Consider the following 20,728-nt stretch of genomic DNA (forward strand, 5'->3'; position numbering starts at 1 on the left):
CAGCTACCTTTCTTAGGCATCTGCTTTTGAAATTTTACTCTGAAAAACCCAGGATTACAGTATTTGTTTATGAAATGAAAAGGTAAAGCACAAAATGCTTTTCTTAATATACTAGAGTCATCTTCTCATTATGTGTAAGGAGCAAATTTTTATGGTAAATGTGTTAAAGTACACATTTAACCCAACTTATTTCAACTATCTTTGCAGTACTTCTGTGAACATTTGCCAATAGACTAGACTTTAATTATTAGCTATTTATTGCAGAGGATTCGCCACACTGGTAAAAACAAATGTAAAATAAAATGCTCCTATCTGAGTAGAGGCTTAAGCAAGAGCTAAATTAAATCTTTGTGTTAATATTATTCATAGAAAGGCAGATGGGAGCAGAAAATGTTGCAATGAAGAATATGGAATGAGATGAGATCACAGCATCAGTCTGTCCTTTGTAGATCTGGACAATGATCACAGAGCCAGATTGGATTAGTGAAACCTATTTACCAGAAGTTCAGAGCGGTTGCATGAAGCTGAAAGGCAGTCAGTAGGGAGAGGTGGAAAATGCACCAGATTTACAGCTGCAGCGATGAAAATTTAGAAGTTTTCACTGTGATTTCTTCCAAATGTGAGTACTTCAAAATCTAACAACGGCTGTGGTGTTGTCTTTTAGAGGGGTGGGATGTTTAGCAGCGGGGAAATATTTGAAGGGAGCAGCTCATCTGCTCTGCTGTGCTGTGCTCTGCCTGCAGCCCAGCCCTCGCTGCTGCTTTCTCGACCTAATCCGTGCAGGTGCTTCAATATTGTGGCTCTGTAAAATCTTTACTCTGCCAAAATTGGGAGCTCTGGAATCGGTGTTGCTGTACCTATGAGGTAACTGCTAAAGTGACAGCTTGCAACTGTGTGGCTTTTCTGTGTAATAGAAAAGAGAATGAAGTTCTGCGAGCAGTTAGAAGTGGGTGAAGTGCATGAATGTTGAATTTAAGTCTGCTGGCTCAATAAGTGGAACATTTCCAAAGCCATGCCCTGGAAATGAATGCATGATTAACATTAATTGCTTCTAATGAAGAGTAAGAACCGGACAAAGCCCAGCCTGCATTTGATTGAACAAATTAGTTTAAACTCAATGGCTGCATATTTCAGCAACAAGAAAGCAGGGAAAAGCAGGGAAAACAAATTGTGGGGCCAGAGCAGATCCTTACTTGCAAGCTGCAAGCATGAGCTCTCAGCTGCTTAATTTTGGAATGTAAGTGGAAATGACAAAGTGAACCATCACTGTAATTGTATTTGTTACCCGAAATCTGGGCTATGCATATGAATATCCTTTGCAGGCAAATCCACACACATCATCTGCAAGGATTTGTGCTTCTCTCCCTTCTCCAGCTCTCTGCAGAAACTGGTGTTTGCAGGGACAGCCTCGCAGCCCCACTGTTTGCATTGCTGCCATTGTATTCCCACCCGAGTGGGTCACTTCTGGCTACTTCTGTGATTCACCCTTCTTTCAATGCCTATTCAAGTAATTGCATGTTTGCTGGTGCTGTGACTTCCCTTTCATGCCTTGTCTTTCTTCAGCCCTAGAAACCTTTTGCCACTCGTTCTGGCAGACAACAGGGGATGAGGGGCTGTGGATCATATGTACTCTGAAAGTAGGCAAATTTATTACTGTTAGGCACAATGTGCTTGTCCTTTTGCACTAGCCTGGGTAGCAGCTATAACAGCACAAGAGCACTTGCTTCTGGTAGAAATCTCTAAAAAACTGTACTCCTTACACTGTGTGGTAAAATACCTAAAGTGCCAGAGAGACAAGAAGATAATTCCTTGCATCACTAAATTTTTCTGCAGTTCCGTGTTTTGCTTAGAAGCAATTAGTTTAGTCCTCTCACAACGAAATTCCAGAAGTAAAGGTGATGGAAACAGCTTCAAAAACAACTTACAGCATATTCCTAGGTTTAAAAAAACCCAGACCACCTTCATTATGTTTGCCTGGCTTTCATCCCACACTCAGCATGGTTTAAAATATAAAACATGTCCTGCAGGAGAAGACAGTGAGGATCCTTGAGGACATCACACGGTGCAGAGCAGACTGTAATCACACTGACAGCTTAGCACACTCCAGGCAGGCAGATAACTTCCTTGTGACAAGCTCAGTGTGGAAGTGCCCTGAGCTGCAATGGGCTGCTCACAGGGACCCTCCCATTTTCCTGTCCTGTTTCACGGCAGCCACAGCACAGGCCAGAATTTCCTCTCCAGTGGGCTCCCCATGCTCAGGACTTACATCCTCGCTGGGGAGTGGAGGGATGGCTGTTAGACACACACAAGCTGTCTAGGAAGAGTGACTTTGGTCTCACTGCCAGCTCTGCTTGTACCAGAGCCCTGGAAAGCCCAGGCACTTGTTATTGCTGCCATCTGAGGAGAGGAGTTTGGCTCCAGCAAGGAGCAGCCTTGGATGACCTCCAGCTGCTTCCACAGCTCCAAAACTCTGCACACAGTAATACACAGCAGTGATAAGCACTGCAAGTGAAATGTATGCCAACAACCTAAAGGAAAGCTCACCTGGGGAGTAGGAGTCACCCATCATGCTGTGCCAAACCTTCCTGGCTCCTCAAAGCCTTGGGATTATACACAGAGCCTGAATAGGAAACCCCCATTCACGTGCCTTGCCCCCAGGGTCAGCCTTTAGAATTGGAGTTAATTCTCCACATTTGGCAGCTTTCTGCAAGCCTGTTTCTGCCACTGGTGGCTAAATCCTGTAGCTCTGGTAGCCTGAGGCAATATCTACCCTAGCAAGGCAGGGTAGATATGATGAGGGGGAGAGCTGGGATGACCATAGAGTCTTTCTGGCCAGTTTCAAGCCTAATTCAAACAAGAGTTTAAAGAGTATTCACTTAATCCAGTAAAACCATCACCCAAAACCAATCACTTCAGTCCAGACAAAAGCTTGGCTTGTGGCCCTGGCACCCTGTGTATCTATTGGCTGGTGGTTCTATGCTTTTGGTGTCTTTGTGGGCCTAAGAAATAAAAAGTTAGACAAAGACTTTAAGGAAAATGTCCCAAGATAAAGAAGAGAACAGGTAATTTTGAGAATTAAAAAAAAAAAAATTAGGCTTAGTGCAAATGCTGTGCTTGGTACATCCTGCAGTGAAAGTGCATCAATGTCATGAGGGTGTTTGAGCTTATTGATAAAAAGTCTCTAGATAAAATCATAATAGTCTCCATGTTAATGTATACACTACTCATTTCCTCCTGAAGTACTGGCAGGTGGGAGGCCAGATGAAAACTGAGAAAGGAGGAGGAGTGCTCCTCCTGGAAGCCTGTGGGAGAGGTGCAGAAACTCAGGATGGGCTGTGGCCATGGATTTCTGTATTGTGTAGCCAGAGCATGGTCTCTGAGATCACATCAAAAGGGACTTTTGGATTGTTTCAGCTGGAATCTTCCTTAAACCCTTTCTTCTCCCCCCTCTTCCCACCATGTCCCCAGTGAATTCTTACAGAGGACTTTGGGGGGCATGTGTCCACCTCCACAGCATCCTGACCATGTTCCTGTTCTTCTCTTTGCAGCATGTAGTCCTGCCCGAAGACGAGCCAAAGCTTCACAGCACATCCTTGCAAAGAGTGTAAGAAAAATCTCCTTTCCTCTCCCTGTTTTATTTTTTTTTTCCCATTCTAGTTGGCTATGCATACCCTCAAAAGTGCTGTGAGTAAATGGGAAGCAGATCTTCCAGGGTAAAGAAGGGCATCCATGTCTGATGCAGGGAGTGGGGTGGGAAACAGAAGGGGGAGTTTCTGTAAAGCTGCAGTTTAGTTACAGAAGTGCTTTGAAACAAAACAAAACAAAATTTATAAAAAAGGGGTCATGCCATGCAGAGCCAGTCAAAATAAACATAGTGGCTTACCAAGCCTGGCCATCTGAGGGAATCACGGACTTCATTACTGTCCATAGAGCCTTCACAGTAAGTCCAGAGACACCTGCAGGAATGAAAAGTAAGCAATTCACCCCAAATCATATCAGTGTTAATCAAGTAATAACAATAATCATGTTTGTCCCCTGGTCCCAGAAGTGCTTGCCTGCTCTTGCCTCAGCCTCGGTGCAGAGGGCACAGAGGAACCCCCCAGATTAAAATAACTGAGCATTTTTCATTCTCTGAGTAAATGTCTTGCAAGTTCAGCTGCTTTCACACATGGGTGTGAGGTTTCTTGTCTTCAGAGACAGTTTTCCCTCCTGAAATCCACTTGACCCATTCACAACCCCTTGCACAATCCTTTTAGCTGATTTGCAGGAATGACAGCCTCTTCTGCATGTCAAAGCACTTACAAGTTTGAGACTCTTCTGCCAAAGCATTTCTTCTCACCACAGACCTGTCTCTTATCTAGCACTTTGCTGAAGTATCTCACTCCATGGCCTTCCCTTTTTCCATGCCTTTTCCTGCTTCCCAGATCCATCTTCATTTTCCAAGAGCCTTTTCTTTGTATTCCTGATTCCCTGATCTCCCCACAGAACTGTAGGTCCTCCTGCTTACCACACTTACCCGTGTACTGAAAAAAAACCTCATCACATTCACTCCTACCCTCTCTCTTGTTTATTAAAGCAGATCACAGGATCCCAGTACATCACAGGACACCTGAAGTGGTCCCCAGGAAGAGTCAGTAACATGCCTGTCATTTTTTGGGTAGAAACTCTGCATGGGTATATATTCCCAAATTGTGACAGTCTTGGTTTTGTTGGTTTTGTTCCATAGCTCAGGCTGAGATTTCAAAATTACTCTTCATTCCAAAAGAAAGATGAGTCATGCTGGAGTGTTACCCAAAAAAGGCCATTTTGAGATACCCCACTTTCATTTGTTAAACCTTTGGTGTATTTTGTTGTCCATGCAATATAAAAACAGAAAAGTCCAAACCAAAAGTGAACTCTTCTGAATTGATGAAACAAAATACTTGGATGATTTACTTTTTTTTTTCTATTTCTCGTAGAACTATTTGGCTAAAAAAATTCAGCTTGCTTACATCAAAATCAAAGGAAATTCTATGTCTGTTATCTTGTCCCAAATCTCAGAAGATAGTTGTTTCTACTAAATGGAAGCACCTAATATTTAATTTGGATTAGATCAGCTGCTGTGGCAGCACTGTACTCATAAAAGCCTAAGAAAATAAGATAAGAAAGTCCCTGTTTTGTTGCTATATTTTAAGAGGATTGGGGTTTTTTTTCCTTTGGGGCTTTCCTGACCCCAATTAAGGATGTCCTTTGATTGGCTCTTAGTCATGATGCAGGCAGCATCATATTAGCAGTGGGAACACCAAGCCTGAGGAATGGTCTGCAGCTCCAGCTACAAAAACAAGGATGGCTCTCAAACCAAAGTGTTTGACTGAGCACAGGCAACTCTTAGACATTCCCCTTCTTCAGTGGGATGCAGCTGCTTGCAGCTCATAAGCAGGCATTGAAGGAAATTGCACATACTGGAATAGACGTGCCTGTGAGGAAGCTGTGATTGCCAATTTCTAGACCCACAGAAAAGTTGCAGAATGATTGTTTATTTTTCACTTTTACATCTGCACCTGCAGTCAGAGCTGTAGAAATGCCTCAGCTAACATGAAATCTTCTGCTCTGGTGATTGCAGTGGATGCACAACTTTAATCCTCAGCAAGGACAAAAATAGCAACCTACGTGGACATCTGCCAGACCTTTTTTTTTCCCAGCAGAAATACTCAAGCAGTGTAGCATTAAGTGATTTAACATTCAAATTACTGACTGTGGGGGGTAACTTCAATCACATAAAAGAAACTCATCCCAAAAGCATGATCATGACTGTGGAAGGGTGACAGAAAGAAGGAAGCACCTTATTTTTCAGCTGAGTGTTTCACCAATATGTATGTTTGCAGTTCCTATTGCCCTATGAAGAGTTATTTCCAGTGTTAGTGGATCCTTTCCTTCTTCTTCTAGCCCCAAAATCCCCTGGGGAGAACTGTCTGGACACCAGTACCTGTCTACTTTGCAAGAAAGCAGAAAATATCCCTGTGCATGCTAGAACTGCCACATTAAAAACCAGCTCAGCATTAGGCCATCAAAATAACTTAACTCTACAAATCTGGAATTTTCTCCACTAACAAGCACATTGTTGTTCAGACTCTAACTTTCAAAGTTTTATCCAATATTTAATTGTCATCTTTTCTGGATAGTTGTTGGTTGGCAGTGGGATTTTAAGTCCAGGATCAGGATGGTTGGAAGAGCCTCTCTGTGACTGCCTTGTGTCCTCTGTGCTCCTTCCCTCTGAACACAGCTAATTCCAGCAGGGGGTATGCCAGGCCTCAGTGCTCTCATGTGCGTGGCAAAGTCCAGAAAAAGAGAGTTTGCTGGGCTCTGATTTCAGAGTCAGTGTCCTGCAAGCAGACTAGGCCAGTCAAAGGATTTACAGGTTCTAAAAACAGTAGGTTTTTAGAGAGCAGTTTGCTAATTCTGCATAGTTTGGCTGACTCTGCCATTTGCACAGATTTAAATTTCCTGGTATGTCTAGAAAAGAAAAGTGACTCCCAGTTGATCCTTCTGCTTTACCCTAGGTACCCTAGAGAAATGTCAGCTCCACTTTAGATCAAAACCAAGCTACAGCAGGTTTAGTTTCCTGACCTAGATAAGTCTTTATGTATTACAGTAATGGGTGAGGTAGCCAAAGTCGCTGTGAAATCTTGAATTAGGAGATAAGGAACTCCCAAAATGTGCTACAACCAAATGCTGAAAAAAAAAAAAAAAAAAATATCCTGCTGAAAATATGTTATAGAGATTGCACTGTTGTTTCCATGTAATGGAAAATGGCACTGTAACTTTTTATACAGGTTCTGCTGCTTGAAGGTGTTTTGGCATTACTGATATCATGCGTAACAAGGAATCTCAAAAACACAGACAACGTGCCCAAATAATTCTTGCTATTAATCAAGATAAAAACCTTCTTCTTTTCCCCAAACTGTATTTCATCCTGTGCAACATGTAGGCAGAATGCTAAGTTTCAAGTCCATGGTGGTTTACACTGATCAAATAAGCCACTTTCAGGATTAGAGGTGACTGCAGCCAGCATCCTACTTACCAAAAATGCTCTTTCCATGACAATGCAAAATAAATGACCACAGGTGTCTCAGTAGCAGAGGGTTGATGACCTTTTCTGTCACACACCTGCAAAGACTTAGTGTGACCGAGAGCACTGGACATTTTTCCAGAGATGGTGGGAAAAGCTGAGCTTTGTGGCATTCCTTGAAAGCTCGAAGAGCTCGGTTCACACGAGGCAAACTCCAAGGGCTGTCATTAGAGACCCCTGCCAGCCACAGTCCATCATATTAGTCCTGAGGACGGGCATCTCCACTTGTGCCACCGTGGGGAAGGGGGTGATGCCCTGGTGAGCGGCTTGTAAGGTTCGTGTGGTCAGGGTGTTTGGAAACAGGAGCCTGCAGCCTGAAGGAGCTGCTGCAGAGGGATGGGGAGGTGCTGGAACTGCTCCAGGGGCAGCAGGGAGGGAGCCAGTGCCAACAGCTTAAGCAGCAACAGGAGGCCTCTCACAACCAGCATCACCATCTTTCTGAAGCATTGGAGCAAGGCTGAGGCTCAGCTCTGTTGGCAGCTCCAAATTTGTGACCAGTAGAGCTGGGAGCTGGCTGCAGCCTCCTTTAGCATGTGCTTGTCTTCAAGGACACCAGTAGTCCCTTTAACTGAACACTGGGCATGTCTTTAAGTAATTTACAGCACATGGAGCATGTTAGGCTGTGTGTCAAAATCTGCAGAAATAGGGGGAAACCCCTATCCAGCCGTGGATTAGGCTTTAGTTGCCTTATCTGCCTTTTCTAGAAGTATTTTTGCCTGTTGTTAGGCAGTTTCTGCTCTTCATCCTACCAGTCAGTAGGATTTAGGTAATATAGGCTTGTCCAGACTCCTGAGGGTACATGGAGACAAAAGAATTAAAAGTGGTTAGGCTGGGATTTTTCTTCTTTCCCGTTTTGGAAAACATGGGTTTGCATATGTTGTTAAGTCTGTGTAAAAAATCATATACACAGAATATTGCAGATTATTGGCAAATTGAATTAAAACTTAATTAGAGGAAATGGACCATTTGGTGTGAAGGGACATGCTTGAATAGGGTCTTGTTTTTATCTTGAGTGTGTGTTAGAAGGCAGAGCAATAGACAGAATTAAGGCTTTTTCTATGTCCATAGTGAACTGGCCAGTTTCTGTCTCAGTCTTGAGGCAAAACAACTATATTTATATCTAAAACATGTAGACAGCAGCTGCCAGTCATCAGCTAGATGCAACTAATTGCTTTTCTCATGGTCTTCCAACATAAGTTAGTCTAATAGGAAATAGTCTGAATAGTTGCCACATGTCTTGTTTCCTTGTTGGTTTGGATCTTTACCCTGTTTAAGAGGCTCTCTGTATGACAGCAGCAACTCTTTAGGGAAGAATAAAAAAAAACCCAACAAAGTATGAAACATTCTGTCCCTGCTGTTGGAACTTTGATCTTCTTGAGAAAACTCTTTCCAGACCATCCTGAGAACAGTCCTGACGAATCCACTTCTTTGAGGTGTCTCCCTGTTTTTCCAAACTCACATTAGCTCTGGCATCCCCAGTTGCCTGTGGTAGGACAGTGAGTGCCATGGCTTAGTCGTAATTGGTTAGAAAATAACTTGATTTTGTTCATGCTCGTTTTCAGGGACAGTGGGAGATGGAGGTAGGGGAAGGGGCTGATGCTCAAAGTTGCAGCTGTCAGTGAGTTTGTCTGTGTGAGCCAATGTTTGTGAAAATTAATCTCTAGGAGCACGATTCCTCTCTGCCTCGTATTCTCTGCAGTCATTTCTCAGGTACAATATGTAAGCAAGTTCAAAAGATAGGAGAGACCATAAGAAAACAGCATTTGTAGTTTGTATTGCATAAGTTCAACTGGTGCCCAAGATGTGAGGCAATAAGAAAATAAATCTGAGCTATCTCAGAGGCATATCCTGTTCAGTAGGGCTTGGAAAAGAGCACATCTCAGCCTCCTGGGGAGAATACAGAAAGGTGCAACTAAGTTTCTGGGTCCCAGAAAGACCCAGCAGGATTTTCCCACACTTCTGTACACAGCACAGAAGCTGGAGCCAAATAGAATTCCACAAATCCCACAGTCCCCACCTGACAAAATCCCCTTTGGATGACAGCAAAGCAGCAGGAAGAACAAGCAGCCTTTCAGCTCCCCCATGACCTCTCGAGAACACCTGTTAGGAAAATTAATCCACACACTCCAGAGGTTGATGTCCAAAAAGGAGACAGGGGAGTCATTTCTGGCTTTATTCAAATAAAGGGAGAGGCCATGGGGCATTCCCCTGAGATCTCTCAAATTTTTGGAGGATGCGGCCTCCTTTTTATCCTAATTTCCCAGATGCATTTCCCTTCTCTCTTTCCCCATTGGCTGAGGTACTTGAGAGGCACAGACTCCCCAATACGCTTGATACCAAAGATTTCCCTCTAATGTTTAACTCTCCCTTTTAATTTTTAATTCTTACAGAATTGAGGCGTTTTTCTTCCCCATCGTTTCTTTCATCTCTCAATGTCTAATTTCATTTATCATCAAACCTAAAGTTTATTTGTAAAAACAAATCTCTTTTTCCATTCATCAATCAGTGGAATCCTTCCCGTTGTTTCTTTTCTCTCCCAGAGCTAGTTTTATCTCCCAGCAGACCCACAGCTTGTTTGTAAAGACAAAACCGCTATTCCTGTCACACCTGATGCTCGGGGCCGGGTGTAACGGGGTGTTTGCTGTCCCCTGCAGGTGGTGGCCATCCCGGAGCGCCGGTCCCAGCAGGGTGACCTGCTGCGTGCGCTGTACGAGGAGGAGGCGCGGGGCAGTGCGGGGCAGCGTGGGCAGCGCGGAGCCGGCCCCAGCAAGGGCCCTGCCCAGCACCCTGGTGAGTCCACTACTGTTGTATGGCACTAAAGAGTTTATCTAGCTTTGTTTCACACTGGGTGACTGGAGATTTGCACTCAATAGTCTTCATATCCCACTGAAGAGTTTATGTTATATCACATGGTTTGTTATTCCCCTCTCTTATCACATGGTTTTTCCCTCACCCCACGTTGCCATCTTATTGCAGGGGTTCCATACTGTTCTCTCCTTATACACTGCAGAGGGGTTCCATACTGTTACTTCCTTATTGCAAGAGTTTCACACCTTCTTGGTGTTTCTCGTGGGCAGCTCCTCAGAGCACTGACTGTCTCCTTCACAAAGTAACCAACTGACTCCAGTCACCCTCTCAACCAGGCAACCCACTCTTTTACAGCACTCTTCTTCCCATTGGTTACAGCTGTGGCCTGTTAAAGTCAGGCCTGTTCCTAATCTTTGATAGTTGGCCCAGCTGCAACTCCTTAGGGGTAAGATTACTTTCAACACTATTTTCTTATATTATATCCCCCTACAACTCCAATAGCCCTGGTGGTGGTCTCTCCCCTGGTCAGTCCCTCCCCTCTCCCCTCCTCACTTGTATCCCACTGGCTGTGGTCCTCTTCCTCCATCCCCCATTCCCCAGGTATAAAAGTCCCCCACAAGAAGGGGACAGTCTCTTTCCCACCTTGGAAATAAATGTAGGATGCTGGTCCCCACGTGGAGACAAGTGCTTCTAGTCCTTTGCCTTTCTCCATGTAAGATTGTGTGGGCAGGGGTCCACAGCTAGCCGGGTTGGACCTGAACAGCCCATCCAGACACGGAGTCTGGCACCCAGAACCAAAGCCCTTCGTTCCTCCCTGGCTCCAGAACATTGTCGGGTATCGCAGCCTGCCGCTTATGCAGAGAAGCAGGCTCTCTATTGTGTACCTGGAGGATAATTCTGTGCCGATGTGAAAAATGCCAATCACTTGTTTTTAAAATTTTAAATGTTGAATAGTAATAAAATGGTTATAAAAATAGTAATATAATTAGAATAATAAAAATTTTGACAATTAGGATTTAGGGCAATACACAACAATAAAAACAAAGAGTAACTGCCAGTCCAGGTACCTCTTTCTGGGCAAAATAAGCCCGAAAAAGGACACACATCAATAGAGGATTAACCCTTAAAAGCAATAGCCTGTTGCAGATTCATACACGTCATACATGATGCATAAATTTCATTCAAACAAAGGAGTCTGTCTGGTCAGTGTCAGCTTCTTCCTCTGAATCCTAACAGTGTCTTCAGGGCTGAGAGAGGCCAGAAGTTAGTTTCTACTGATAATGGAGCAATAAATTCTTTTTCTCTCAAAGATTTAGATGTCCTGTGGCTGCTATCTCGGTGCAAGTCCTCTCTTGAAAAAAACTGTCTTCCATAGCACAGTTTCTATTTTAACATTATGTCATAACTTAAAACTATATTTAACACACTACTTAAGAAAATTAATACAGCATAGCTTTCTAACATAACACATATAATATTAATTTTAATATTTGCAAAAAGCCAATCATAAAATATGCATTTTTCACACTTAAAATATCCAGTGGAATTAATGAGATAATGACCGTGGCATTGCTCAATTTATTCAGAGTCATAAACTCACTTTATTCAGAGTCATAAACACTCCCTGACAATATTTTAGAGATGATAAATTGTAAATTACTGTGTTTGCCTGAGTCATCTTATTATATAAGATCCCTGTTCAGTTGCTTAGGATCAGCTAGAAGATAATCATCAGGGATGGATTTTCAGATTCTGGATGCCAGCCACAGACCTGATTTTTTGGCAACCAAAACTTGTTCAGCATATTTGTGAGAAACCGTGAAGGAAAAATAGAGCTTGCCAATACAAAACCAAGGAGATGAGTAAACATAAGCAGAGTGGCCTTTCAGCTCCTCCAACACTGGTGTGTTATGTTTGGAAGACTGAAGGTGGAGCAGGGCTGTGCAGTTTCACATGGGATGGCCTTTTAACCAAAAACACGTCTTTTGCGCTCCTGTGAAAAATCACCCAGATGCAGTCAAGTCGTATTTCTTTGAAGAAATCCCACATGGCACGTTTTCCCAAGATAAATGGACATTTGGATGCTAAAAGGTGCTAAATCTCTAAAGCAGGTCCACAAAGGTGTGTGTTCCTCACATCGTTGGTCTGCAACCACACTGCACATAAGCCATCCCATTAAGAAACAAACCAGACAAGTGGGGCCTGGGAAACTGGAAAGGAAGAAACTGAGCCTGGGACCACAGGAAAAGATCTCAAAAAGATCTCAGGACCAGAGCCAAGATGTGGCTGAAAAAAAGAGCAGGAGCTTCAGGACTGGAGCAGGGACAGGAGAAGCAGTGGCTGGGACTGGCTACAGGGTAAAGGGTGGCAGAGAGCCAGAGAGGCAGAAAGGAGGGACTGCTGGTCTCTGCTGTTAGGGGGGATGAGAGGTAAAGGATGACAGATAGGTGCAAACAAGAGAAAAGCTGTAGGAATCTAAAAAGAGGAGCAGAAAAGGGGGAAACAGGTCTCAAAATGGGAGAAAGGGAAATGAGTCGGCAAAACTTAGAAATTAAGCTTAAATTAGAACCAACAACAAACAAACAAACGAAAGAACACAGATGAGGCCATGAACATGTTTATTGTACCATCAGAAATCCTGCACAAACAGCAAAGCAGGACACTCCATTCCAGCATTCTGGAAGTAGAATTCACACTGCATCCAGCCACCACTGCCCTGAGGAGAGCAGCTACAAACCTTGAAGCCATGAAGACTTTCTTTGCTTAGATATTTTGCTAAAAGTTTGCAAGAGCATTTTCTGTATCTAATAAGAGGGATGGGCTGAAGGGAAGAATCAGACAAAGTAAGAGAAAACAAAACAAAATAAAAAGAAAAAATATGGGCATGAGCTGAAGCACTGCTGATCCACTTGCTGGATACTGTTGGTACCTAATATGCACAATGAGAGGAGGTAATTGCTTTAACTTTGATGTGAGGGATACAGTAAGGTACCTAATGGAATTACTGGAGGGGGGTGGAGCAGGAAGAAGGAAGCTAGTTAGGATATTTATCACAGTCAAATATTGCCCCCAGATAGGGGAGACAGTTCCAGTTGCTAAGTCATGCTGGAGAGAGCACTCGAAGAAGCACCCTGGCTATTCCCGAATTTGCTGTTGTTATTTATATTCAAAATATAACTTTTTGTATTTTAAATAAATACAAAAAAGTAGTCAAAGCAGTAGAGAGGTCCACATTCCCCCAGCCAAATAGGAGGATTTGGCCACATGAAAAAATCTGGCATCCCTCACTCATATATTTCCTTGGCACAGTGGGCAGGAATGTCAGTGAGCATTTATCCATGGATAAGTTATCAGATGAACAATTACTTGAAACTGAAGAGTAACCTTCAGAGCTGAGGACAGCAGAGAGAGAGATGTCACTCAGGCAGAAAGCTGGAAATCCCTCCCTATGACAGGGTAGACATAGCACACATCTCTGTCCAGGTTAAAATAACTCCCCAGTGCAATACAGAAAGCAGACAATGATCTCCTAGGCAGGACAAATCTGCAGTGGGGGCTGGAGAGCAGCATTTGGGCTCTTTGCTTGTAGAAATATGTGAGTGTTTACAGAGGGGGAAAGGCTCCCACTTTGCTTGGTCTGCTAAGGGCAGCTCGTCATCTCATTTGAAAAGTCCAGGAGCAAGCTGAGAGACTTTCCAGAATGACTTCAGCAGCTCCACAATCACTTATTCTGACATCACAACAGATGATCACTCTGCTCTTTTGGCTATAATCAAATCTGGTGGGACTGTAACCTGCATGTGGGCTCTGTCCATATCTGGACTTTACTGCACAGAAGGAGGTTTTTCATACAAGCTGTGCCAATGGGATAATTGCACCTAATATCATGTTTCTTATGCTTTGCAGCAGGAATTCCTGAACAAGAGTCATCCAAGTCCTATAACCATCTGTTGGATGGAAAATCTTTGGTAAGCAAACAGAGAAAGACCAACCACCAATGCATCTTAAAACCTCGTACCCATCAGCGAGTCCCACAGTAACAGCATGTCAGTCTGCTGCAGCACCTGCAGATTCCACAGCCCTTGTTAAAGCTTGAAAGATGATTTATGCCAGAGGATCCCTTAGCTGGGAGCAGAGACTGGCACAGGACAGAGAACTGCCCCTCAGGAACCAGGAAGAGTTGTGGGATGGAAACAGGCAGGCTCCTGCTCTGGATGCTCAGCCACCTGAAAGAGCTGGGAGAAATTAGCCTCTTGTCTCTCAGGGAATTGCACAAATTGGGATAAAAATAATTTCTCAAGTGGAACAAGCATCAAATAATTTGTTTTCTCCAGAATTCCAACCTGACAAGATAATCTCTAAAGTCAGAAACATAAATAAAGAGTTGATGGGAAAATTATCATACAAACCCCAAAATGTGTTCTCTAATAGACAGAAAAAAAAAAAAATTGGTTAAAAATTACCTTTACTAAAATGTTTTCCCTCCCTTCTTTGTCTTACAGTGCCCCCCTAATTTTCATAGCCTCTACATTTAATAAAAACTAACATTTCAAAGAAAAAAAAATATTTTGAATAGTTTCTGGCCAGCACCAGACCATGCTGTTGAAACTTTATGGTTTCAGAGGCTCTTTTGGATGGCTGAAGCATGCTTGCTAGCTGATAGCTGGGCTACACCTGAGAAAAATGACAGTACAATACTTAAGGATGGTTAAAACTAATGTTATTTAGTGTAATGAATCTAATTGAACCTACTAATAATTAACATAGTTAAATTTCAAAGGATGCTTGCAAAACTGATTTCAAACATCTCTAAGTCTTAGGATACTTGAAAAACACACCTAAATGTACCCAGTCTCAAATTAATCCTAGGAGAAATAGCCCTAGAAAGCTTAAGACCAGTTATGGTAGTGACAATAATATGAACATTCTTTTTCAGGATTGCCAGTAAAATCAACAAGTGTGCTTATTGCTTGAATTAATGAGATCACCTCACAATTTTTGACATTCCTCTTTTCTATTTCTGGGCAACTCACACTTACACTTACCCTCTTGGAGGATATGCTGTTCTCAGAGACCTGTTTATGGGGAAACCTGACTCAGGTCTGGCGGGCAATTTTTGATCAAATAAGACAAGGAGGAAGTGGATAATTGGGCACTTGTGGGACCGTGGCAGAACTGGAGCATAACCAGGGTGCCCCCACACCACAAAGCAGCACCCAACAAAACAGGGAAACTCCTCTGAATGCTCAAGGAGCTGTGAAGGCTGAGACATTTGCTTCTCAGGCTGCTCTGGAGGTGGGAGCAGCCAGAAGCAGGCTGCTCACTCTGCACAAAACCTCACTGCCTCAGGAAGCTAAACACAAAAACTAGGGAATAAAAAGTTCTCAGAGTGTCCCTTCTTTGACAGGAGGTGTAACTGTGGCTCACTCAAGTCCTGTGCTGAGCTCAGTGAGAATATTCACGTGAGCAACTGGCAATTGTGTGGGTGAGAGTTGGGCTGTCAAATCCTTAACCTGCTTTCTCTTGTTAAGAGATTTACAGCATTTATTGGTTTTCTTAAAACGGCCTCTTTCCTCAGATGAACTGCTGTCCCCACTCATCAGTGGCATTTCCTAATGATGTGCTTTACCCTCCCCCAGATTCCTCCCTCTCCAGTCGCCCATATCACGGTGAAAGCTGTGGCTGTCACGGGCTCGCCCACACACGACCGCGCTTCTACGGAAGAGTAAGTCCCTTCGCTGGGAAAATTAATCCACACACCCCAGAGGTTGATGTCCAAAAAGGAGACAGGGGAGTTCTTCCTGGTTTTATTTGAATAAAGGGAGAGGCCATGGGGCATTCCCCTGGGATCTCTCAAATTTTTGGAGGATGGGCCTCCTTTTTATCCTAATTTCCCAGCTGCATTTCCCTTCTCTCTTTCCCCATTGGCTGAGGTACTTGAGAGGCACAGACTCCCAGATACACTTGATACCAAAGATTTCCTTCTAATGTACAACCCTCCCTTTTAATTTTTAATTCTTACAGAATTGAGGCGTTTTTCTTCCCCATCGTTTCTTTCATCTCTCAATGTCTAATTTCATTTATCATCAAACCTAAAGTTTATTTGTAAAAGCAAATCTCTTTTTCCATTCATCAAACAGTGGCATCCCTCCTGTTGTTTCTTTTCTCTCCCAGAGCTAGTTTTATCTCCCAGCAGACCCACAGCTTGTTTGTAAAGACAAATCTGCCATTCCTCTCACTTCCCACCCTCCAGACATGGCTCTTGCTTCCCAAAGGCAGGGACAGATTGCTAAAGGTTATACTGATTTTATTATCAGCCATGGCCATTTATACAGCTATCTCTGTGCCCATTACAGCTCTACTTTATCACTGGGAAAAAAATCATTGTAATTCAAAATAAAAGTATTTTCCCCCTAAGAAGTCTGTAATATTTGCCCTAAAATGTGATTAGAAAATGTAATTATTGAAGAAAAAATGTATGTCCTAAAGTCTAATTAAGGAACAGCTTGACCATAGTACAAATACACTTATTACCAGGCAGTTAACCCAGACATGGGTCTGGGTGGGATTTGAGATGCTACCATTGTCACCTGAGGGACAGTAACTAGCTCATTGTCACAGAGTCCTCACACTCCACACACAGAGATGGAAGCTCCCCTCAGCCCGTGGAGCTCATCCCTGCCATGTGGTCCCTGGGGCTTTGGTGGAAGGGCCCAGCTCTCTCCTTGGGCAATCCCCCCACTCCTTGTTGGGTGGCCAGTGCTAGAGAGGATGCACTTGGAGTGGTCCCACTTATAGCCTGTCCCCTTGTGTCAGTGTCCCCTCTGATGCTGAGGGAACAAGGGCCCCAAGCTGAGTGGTGGCAGCTGCAGCATCCCAGCCCCCTGACCCACAGAGCCCCTGCTCATTCCAGACTTCCCAGTCCCAGGGCTGGGCCAGGCATGGCCACACCCTTTCAGCCAGGCACGGGCACACATTTCAGCCCTTGGTTCTGAGGGGCTGGTTGCCATAAGCAGGGAAGAAGGGCCAGGGAGAAGCACTCTGCACACACTTTGTGTTTTACTTGTTAGCCACAGGCAGCGCTGGAGGAAGACAACAGAGTATGACCTGTCCCTGCCACCAGGAGCAGAAGCTTCCCTACCACTGACAGGAGGCAACCTGTGTGGGACACCCAGCCTCCTGAGGAAGATGTGGATGAAGCACAAGAAGAAGTCAGAGTACCTTGGGGCAACAAACAGTGCCTTTGAGGCGGACTGATAAGGCTCAGCATCCCTTGGAAAGGCAGAAGGTCCTTTAGCAGGACAAGGTGCTTTAGGATCAATGAGGGAACAGACACAGCACAGCTCATCCAGGAAAATGATATCCTTTTGTATTACTTGATGCCATTGCCTCAGAACAGTGGGAGAAAGGCTAACAAATGTAAAAATGATGAATATGATGCAACTCAGTGGCCTCTCCTTGTTGCATTACACTAAAATCCCAGCTCTCCCACTAGATTTACCTCTTGACTCAATGCTGAGACTGCTGCTGACCCGTTCACCATTTCCTATGTCCTCTCTGAACGAGCTCGGACTTGCAACAAGAGAAGCCTACGAAGAGGTTTGTGCATTCCTGCAAGGCAACAGACTGATTACAGAGTGCCATTAAATCCCAGGGATCTGCTTGTGCACCACTGCCGGCCGTCCTTCCCCTCTCATATCATGAGATAAAAACCTCGTCTCGCGATTTGCTTGGCTGAATGACACATGCTAAACATCTCTTTTCCTTCGGTTTTGATGTTTCAAGGCAGGAGTGAAAGATGCAAAAATTCTAAAACAATGGGCCAGAACTGAGCAAGTTTGCAAACGTATGTACCAAACTTTGCTATGTGACAAGGATTTGTGTTTTAAGTTGTTCTGTCAGATCAAACTAGGAGCAACAGGATACCCTCAAGGGATACTGTTTGCTGTAGAACCTGCTTATAAGTGAAATGGTAGTCAGCAATTTACCCTCCACCCATGTGGTAAAGGATATTACATAAAGTGCACAAAATACCAGGAGGAAGGAAAGTATGTAAATGATGAAACTAAGTGACTAAGTATAAGATATTTGCATGTAAGAGACCTGTGCTTATGAATAGATGGATTTAATGGGATTTGCTTTAAAAAATTTTCTCTCTTTTTTTTTCAATTTAGAAATTGCTGGTCAGGTCCTCTTCAGTTTTTCTCTCAAAAAGGAACAAACAAGTTTTATAAAAAAAGTTTTCACCACTGTTATGGACAATATTATTTTAGCCACGAGCAGTACTTGCCTTCTGTGAGTGCTCTCCAAGTTATTATAAAAAACCACTGGTTTCCCTAAATACAGAACTTTATATTTAAAGTCAGAGGAGGCGTATCTCCTGTTGTTTGTAGTAATGATGACCTCTGATCTAACCGCCCATGCACCGAGGCGTAAATTAAAAATAAAGGTCTGACTCTGTGACAGCAGCAGAGAGAAGGAGCCCCCATCTGCAACTTGCCTGCCTGCAGCCTGTGCAGTGAAATGCACTGAGATGCCATCACAGACAGTGCTATGGTAGTGAGGGGCAGCTGGCCCTGGTCGGGGTCACCACCTCAGGAGTACCAGGGGACCACCTGGGTGGGAGGGAAAGACGGCCAGAACTTCTGGCTTTGGGTTGAGCAGGGTGGAGCAGCACACAGGAGAGGTTTGCAGCTTGACAGCCTGAGCAACCAAAGTTCATGGAATGGGAAAACAAATGGAGCAGGCCAGTAGCGTTACAGAGCATATAGTCCTGATGGCTGCAAGGAGGGCAAAAGCAAAACCTGTTTAGGGCTGGACATGGTAGGATGGGGATGGAAGTTCTTGCTTCAAAAGGTACTGTGGCTTTTCATACTGCTAGAGCCAAATCAGTCCAGAGTGTGCCAAGGAGAGAGAGGCACTCCATGAAATACCTCTGCCAGCCCTCCTGTTCAGCTCTCTGTCACTGCTCCAGTCACAGGCTCCTCCAGCAGACGTGCTCAACTGGCCAGAGGAAAACTTTGCACCTTGAAAGCACACAGACTGTCTCTCTTCATTACCAAAGGTGAAAGTCCTTCTCTGGCCCAGCAGCCCAAGACAGGGAGGATCTGCTCTCCAGCTTTTACTTCTTGCTCCTGGGAAAGAAGGAGAACACAGTTCCTTGTGAACCACGTGCTGGCAGTGGTGACCCAGTGGTGACCATGTGTTCTTTGCCCTGGCATGAGAGAGCAATGCTGACACCCACTGAAGGCTGCTCACCTGAACAGGTCCCTGTGAGACAGGGGTCTACCCCACCTTCAAATTAGAGCCTGGCACACTGATCCTGTGTGAAAGTCTGAGCACCCTGACCCTGCCAACATCAGGTCCTCTATGACTGAGCCAAGCTGGAGCCATGGTCAAGAGTTTCCTGAAACACTTTTTACAAATATCACTAACCACACTTCAGCCCCCTCCTCAGCCCACAGAACTCCTGCCAGAAACCCACATATGTATTTTTGCACACATAGGCAAACCTAGTAAATTCAGTGGGACTCCTCCCCTGCATTGCAGTACATACATTCAAAGAGCTGGGAGAAGACCAATCACTGCTTCCCTTTTTTTGGTCTCATTTCCTAAACAAAGGAAAAATTAGGGTGATGGACAGACACTGGGAAAAGTCCATTTACTGAATTAGCTGTAATTAAGAGAGTGAACATTTGTGGTACCTGCCCTTGTAGTTAACATGGCCCAAAGAGTACTCAAACACAGTCCAGGGCAGCAAGAGCTTTGCCTGTGGAGGAAGTTGCATTGTAGAAGTGGTATTTAATTTATTAATTAATAGCTCTGAGCAGAATGAGGATGGAGGCTGAGAATATTAATATTTCTTCTTAATAACTGCTGTATTTTTATGTGTGTTTATGCTTTTCTTATTTATTTATTTATAATTTGGATCTACAAGAGAAAGAGTTATTTACAAGAGGCATATTTAATTTCCTTGTATTCCAGGAACTGCTGTGGAGATTTTTTGTATTGTAGTATTTATTTTATTGATTTAAAACTATGTTCTCTTCTTAAAAAAAAACCCAAAAAACAAACAACAAAATAAACACATAGCATGTGGTTACATATGGATCTGAGACTTAAGAGTTTATGGGAAGCATTTAGTGGCAAGTAAAAGAGGGTGTATGGTACTGAAAAAAGGTGAATATCTGATAGCAAAGAGCATGAAGGTTGTTCTCCAGAGCCTGAAAGTGTATTTGTGAGCAGCTCCAGTATTGTACAGGTGACAGAGCCATTTTGTTATCAGATGTGCAGAGAAAAGCCCAGGCACTGTCAGCAGCTAGAAATCAGATACACCTGTACACACCTGACCCCAAGCACATCCCAGACACAACATTTGTGTTACCTCCCTCCTTTCAAATAAGAGTGCCAAGACAGAGACTCCTGAAAGGGATTTAAGGCTCTGGTAGAGAACAAAGCCAATGGAATTGTCAACAAAGTCACTGAACTTACCTCAAACACAGCCCTGGCTTTGGAGAGCCCCTGCTGAACCATGGCTCAGCCTGAGGTGGATGGCACAGGACCACAGGAGCCCAGCCCAGGGAAGGTGACTCAGGACTGCAAGTGGAAAGAATTCAGGATACAAGGAAAAAAGTTTATGGTGCAGGCATGGTCCATGAACCCAGACTTCACAGTTCCCCACTAGAGGATGACTTACTCCCTGCCTGCCACACTGCCCATAGTCACACAGCTCTGGTGAAAAGTTGCCACATTTCTGGCTCTTCCATTACAGACTATGTTTAGTATGAGCAGCCAGGGAGTGTCCTCTTGGTG

At 43.9% G+C, this 20,728-nt stretch overlaps 1 protein-coding gene across 1 annotated transcript; it reads left to right on the top strand.

Annotated features, from left to right (window-relative positions):
- Window positions 1-388: 388 nt before the first annotated feature.
- VXN (vexin) lies at window positions 389-19,979 on the top strand. Its single transcript, XM_059861522.1, has 6 exons — window positions 389-619; window positions 3,549-3,604; window positions 9,763-9,898; window positions 13,826-13,884; window positions 15,556-15,641; window positions 16,987-19,979. The coding sequence occupies exons 1-6, from the start codon at window positions 556-558 to the stop codon at window positions 17,171-17,173; spliced, it is 588 nt and encodes a 195-aa protein (XP_059717505.1). The 5' UTR covers window positions 389-555; the 3' UTR covers window positions 17,174-19,979.
- The last annotated feature ends 749 nt before the right edge of the window (window positions 19,980-20,728 follow it).

This window comes from Haemorhous mexicanus, chromosome 1, assembly GCF_027477595.1.
Source record: "Haemorhous mexicanus isolate bHaeMex1 chromosome 1, bHaeMex1.pri, whole genome shotgun sequence".
Taxonomy (NCBI): domain Eukaryota; kingdom Metazoa; phylum Chordata; class Aves; order Passeriformes; family Fringillidae; genus Haemorhous; species Haemorhous mexicanus.